We start from the raw sequence: 5,000 nt of genomic DNA on the forward strand, positions 1-5,000 counted from the left end.
TCACGCTGTCGTCACTGCCCGAGCCGAGTCTGGTCGAATCTCAAGAACGACTTGGGTCGAGTCCCAAGAACGAGTCAGGTCGAGTCCCAAGAACGAGTTGGGTCGAGTCGGGTCGAGTCCGAGGCTCGCGTGAGGCCCCGCCCCGCGCCCGGTGTCTGTCCTGTCTGTCGTTTATATTTGATAATGAAATACGGGCAAAGTTTAAACGAGTTGCCTAACTTCGTTACAATGATGGAGAGGCTGATTAAATCTTATGTCTTTGAGCATGATGTAAAGTTGTCGGATTAGCAGAGCGTCGCACAAGTACCCACAGGAAACTTTTGAGTGACGCGCTAATGCGACAGACAGACAGGGCATCGCCTTTTCCCTTCAGTGCAAAATATCTTCCGAGAGACGCCGTTCGCACTATTCATTTATTTAATCACAAACAAAACCAATTTCCATACGCCTGCGGCATACTGTATAAGTACACACCATTACCCTAACCTCATTACCTCTGCAGCATTTCTATCAACATTCCTTTTCGCTTTAGAATATTAATCCCTAAACAAAATAATGACTATCAACTGACAAGGAAACATTCAACCAACCAAACCAAACAGAATGAAACGTACTCATCACCACCACAACCATCGTAATAATCATCTCCAAACTTAAAAAAGAGAAAAAAAGGAAAAAAAAAAAAAAAAAACGTATATCCCTAAAAAATATCCCCTGATAAGGCCGCCACGAGATAAGAGGTAGTGATGTTGCTGAGGTCGGGAGACAAGCAGGAGGGACTGGCACAACAAGTGTGGCACAGTGCCTCTCACAGACAGTGCCTCTCGCCCTCCCCTGGGACGCTCCTCCACACACCCACTCATTACCTTATCAAGGCCGAGTCTTAAGCTCCCTTACTCTCTCAACATTGCGGATTATGGAACTTTGTTTTTTGAACCCTTTATTGAACCTGCTTATCAAAACCCGTTATTGAAACTACTTTTTTTTAAAACCCTTTATGGAACCTTCCCGTTTTGGAACCCTTTATTAAAGCCAACGTTTTAAAACTCTCTTGACCATCCCCCTTTCTGAACCCTTTATTGAACCCCTTCTCAATGCTCTTCTGAACTCTATTCCGAACCCTATGATTTAACAACCCCTTTTCTGAACTATTTCTGAATCTTTTTTCCCCCTTCTTTTCTCCTTATTTGTATCCTTCTCTTTCTACACTTTTTTTTTTCTTTAAAAACCCTTTCTGAACATCTTTGTGCGCGTTTGAACCCTTTCTGAACCCTTTTCTGAACCCGGGCGATCTTCACAAGCGGTTCGTGGGGAATGTGTTGATGAGTTTCTGCTTTGCTTTTATTCCTCTTTTGTCTTCGTCTTTTTTATGCTTCTCTTTCACTTCTCTCTTTTCTTCGTTTTTTTTTTCTTTCCTTGATCCTTTTCTCCCTTTCGTTCCTAACCCTCGCGTGGAGAAAGAAGGGAGATGAAAGAGAGCGATATCAGACAGAAAATATGTAAAAGGAGACATGAAAATGATAGGAAAAATTACGCAGCAAAAGTGACAGCAAAACACATGACTGATAAAGCAGAGAGATGGAGACCACGCGATACAGTATATTAATAATGTTGGCAATAAAAACAAAACAAAAAAGAACTAATAACAACAACAAGAACGAAGAAAAGAAACAAAGGATTTTTTTTTCGGGACAAACTCAACTCAACACCCCCTTACCCCCCCCCCCCCCCTTCAATACTCCCCCTTACCCCCTCTCCTCCCTCTGCCCCACCCCTCCTCCCACCTCCCTCTACCACGCCCCCTTTCCTCCCCCCCTGCCACGCCCCCCTTCCTCCTCCCTGCCCAAACCCCCTCCTCCCCCTCCTCCCCACCCTCCCTCTCCTCCTCCGGGCAATACGATATTTCTGTTGTGACAAAACCGACAAATTAACAGCAGCAGCAGGAGAACCCCGGGCCTCCGTCAGCTGATTCATAGCGTGGAGTGCGTATGCGTGTGTAGATGTGTCGGGTTGCCTCTCTACATGTCTCCCTATTTCTCTTTCTCTTCTGTTTCTGTTTTCTTATTGCTCTCTCTCTTTGTCTGTCGGTCTGTCTGTCTGTCTATCTGTCTGTCTCTATTTTTTGTATTTATTTGTATGTGTATGCGTATGTGTGTGTGTGTGTGTGTGTGTGTGTGTGTGTGTGTGTGTGTGTGTGTGTGTGTGTGTGTGTGTGTGTGTGTGTGTATGTGTGTGTATGTATGTGTGTGTGTGTGTGTGCGTGTGTGTGTGTGTGTGTGTGTGTGTGTGTGTGTGTGTGTGTGTTTATGTACGTACACATGTACTTATTGACGTATCTTAAGGAACGGGAGATAATACTCACTTGGAAGCGCCTCATGTCTCTGGGGTTCCCTGCATTCTTGAGACAGTTCTGGTTACACTTCAAGAAGAATTTGAGGAAGAACCTGCAAAGGAAAAGGAAAATTATTGTTAGACGAATCATGATTATTAATCGAGAAAAAAATAAGTAAGTGACAAGCATGGAGTTCTTTGCACTAGTAGTGATAATGATGATGGTAATAACATTAATAATAACGATGATGATGATGATGAGGATAACACTAATTGTATTAGTGATGATAATAACCACAGCAAATAACCAAACAACCAAAACAGTAAAAAAAACATGAACAACAACAACAAATAAAGGAAGAAAAACAGATCTAACCTTAAACTACATTCACGGACCCTTCTCCTACCCTACCTATGGGGCCCTCGTCAACTGAATTGATAAAGCAATGACATTATAGATCAGATTAGCCTCCGTAGTGAAGAAAACGGGGCAATACAGCTGGGCGGAGATCGCGGGGTCGACGAATAGGGAGAGAGATGGAGAGAGGGAGGAAGGAGGAAGAGGGAGGGAGGGAGGGAGGGAGGGAGGGGGGGAGGGAGGGAGGGAGAAAAAAGAGGGAGGAGGAAGGAAGAAGGAAAGACGGAGACTAGGGAAAAGATAAAAGATAAAACGAGAGAGAGAGAGAGAGAGAGAGAGAGAGAGAGAGAGAGAGAGAGAGAGAGAGAGAGAGAGAGAGAGAGAGAGAGAGAGAGAGAGAGAGAAAGAGAGAGAGCGAGAGAAAAGGAGAGAGAGAGAGAGAGAGAGAGAGAGAGAGAGAGAGAGAGAGAGAGAGAGAGAGAGAGAGAGAGAGAGAGAGAGAGTAAAAATAAATACAGCGGACAGGAAATGTATACGAGAAGGAAGGAATGGCCGAGGTGAACGGAGAAGGCGGAGCAAGAGAAGAGGGGGGGGGGGGGGGAGAGGGGGTAGTGGGGGAAGGAGGAGGGGTTGAGAGACGAGAAGGGGGAAGAGGAGGAAAGGAGGAAAGGAGGGGTTGGGGAGGAGGGCGAGGAAGGTGGAAAAGGGGGGTTGAAATGACGTTATGAGGTTGGGGAACAGATTGATGAGGAGGGCGAAGGGAAGGGGCAAGAAATGGAAGGAACAAGAGCAGGGGCCGAGAGAACAAGAATCAAGAAGGTAGGATGGGGTGACGAAAGCGAAAGAAAGAGACAAAAAAGAAAAGGAAGAGGGAATAAGATGAAGAAGGGAAGGAGTGGGAAATTGAAGAAGACGACAGGAGAGGGAAGAGGAAGAGAGAAATCTTGAAATTGGACAGTTATTTTTCTCCTTCTTTCTCATTAGAGTATGAGAGGAGAAAGGAATATGGAACAAGGCAGTGAAACGGACAAACAGGAAGACATAAAGAACCATTCCACGGCATGATAAACCAAAGCTCTCTTTCTCTCTCTCTCTCTACCTATCTCCCTATCTCCCTTTCTCTTTTTCTTTCTCCTTTCTCCCTCCTCTCTCTCTCTCTCACACTCTCCCTTCCATCTCTCTATCTATCTATCTATCTACCAATATCTCCCTATAAAATCTATAAAACTCCCCGAGAGCACTAATGACAGGGACAAAGGTGATCGCCCGGGCACACGCAGCCACACTCGCCTGCCTTGTATGACGCTCGGTTCCATTTGTCGGCCAAAACACCGTCTCGGGTTACGTAGCTAGTTCCGGAGTTATTTTTTTTTCGTTTTTTGTTTTTTTTTGTTTTTTTTTGTGTTTGAGTTTATTTGTTGTGTTTTTTTGTTTTTATTTTTGCTTTGTTTATTGTATTTGTTGTTTTGCTGTTGTTGTTTTTTTTTTTGTTAATTTTGATATATTTTTAATGCGCATGTGATAATTTTGAAAATGTAAAATTATGCGTGTTTTTTTGGTTTTCCTTTTTTTTTTTCTCAAAGAGAAAAATAAAGAGTGAAATGTATCATGTTATTTCCTGTGAAGCGGAAGTCAACGTCTTGGATAAAGTCGGGATGGCACATGGCTCACAAAGCAGCATCATAGAGCGAAGGCAACGATATTTCTTCTTACTCTTACTCTCTCTCTCTCTCTCTCTCTCTCTCTCTCTTCATCTCTCTCTCTCTCTCTCTCTCTCTCTCTCACTCTCTCTCTCTCTCTCTCTTCATCTTTCTCTTTCTCTCCCTCTCTCTCTCGCTCGCTCTCTTCCCCTCTCCCTCTCTCTCTCTCCTTCCCTCCCTTTCTCCCTTTCTATCCATCTCTCCCTCCTTTTTTTCTTATCTCAAAAGAAAAAAGAAAAAAAACAGAGATCCAAAGAAAGGCCAGAGGAGCATTCCCAATGTCGCCTGAATAATTCCCTTTTCCCTCCAACCGAGATCATAACACACATAACACCAACACACAACCCAATGATATAATCAGGGACCTCATTGCCGACGTGTAACATAATCTTGACATCCTCGAGTTCCCTTCCACTACAGGCCAAGGCGTGAGGAATATCTGAGTAGCTTTACAAATCTAATGCTACACGGGGCAACCTTGCTGGATCCGATAATGTCTCATGGCGTATTGAACCCGATCCCGTAATTAGCTACCGTCCGCTCGCTGTCGATTAATGCGCGGGGAGGGAATGTTTAAAAATTGGTTCTTGATACATAATGGCGCCTGGCGG

The 5,000-nt window shown here is 44.3% G+C and overlaps 1 protein-coding gene across 6 annotated transcripts in view; it reads right to left on the reverse strand.

The window, feature by feature from the left end:
- The window catches only part of LOC125031086 (transcription factor collier-like), a 161,284-nt gene that overhangs the window by 20,230 nt on the left and 136,054 nt on the right, over positions 1-5,000 (reverse strand). For all 6 annotated transcript variants that reach the window (XM_047621564.1, XM_047621563.1, XM_047621566.1 and 3 more), the window contains exon 7: positions 2,363-2,444. In XM_047621564.1, coding sequence (XP_047477520.1) covers positions 2,363-2,444 — 82 coding nt within the window. The remainder of the gene's footprint in view (positions 1-2,362; positions 2,445-5,000) is intronic.

Source organism: Penaeus chinensis, chromosome 12, assembly GCF_019202785.1.
Source record: "Penaeus chinensis breed Huanghai No. 1 chromosome 12, ASM1920278v2, whole genome shotgun sequence".
In the NCBI taxonomy this organism is placed as follows: Eukaryota; Metazoa; Arthropoda; class Malacostraca; order Decapoda; family Penaeidae; genus Penaeus; species Penaeus chinensis.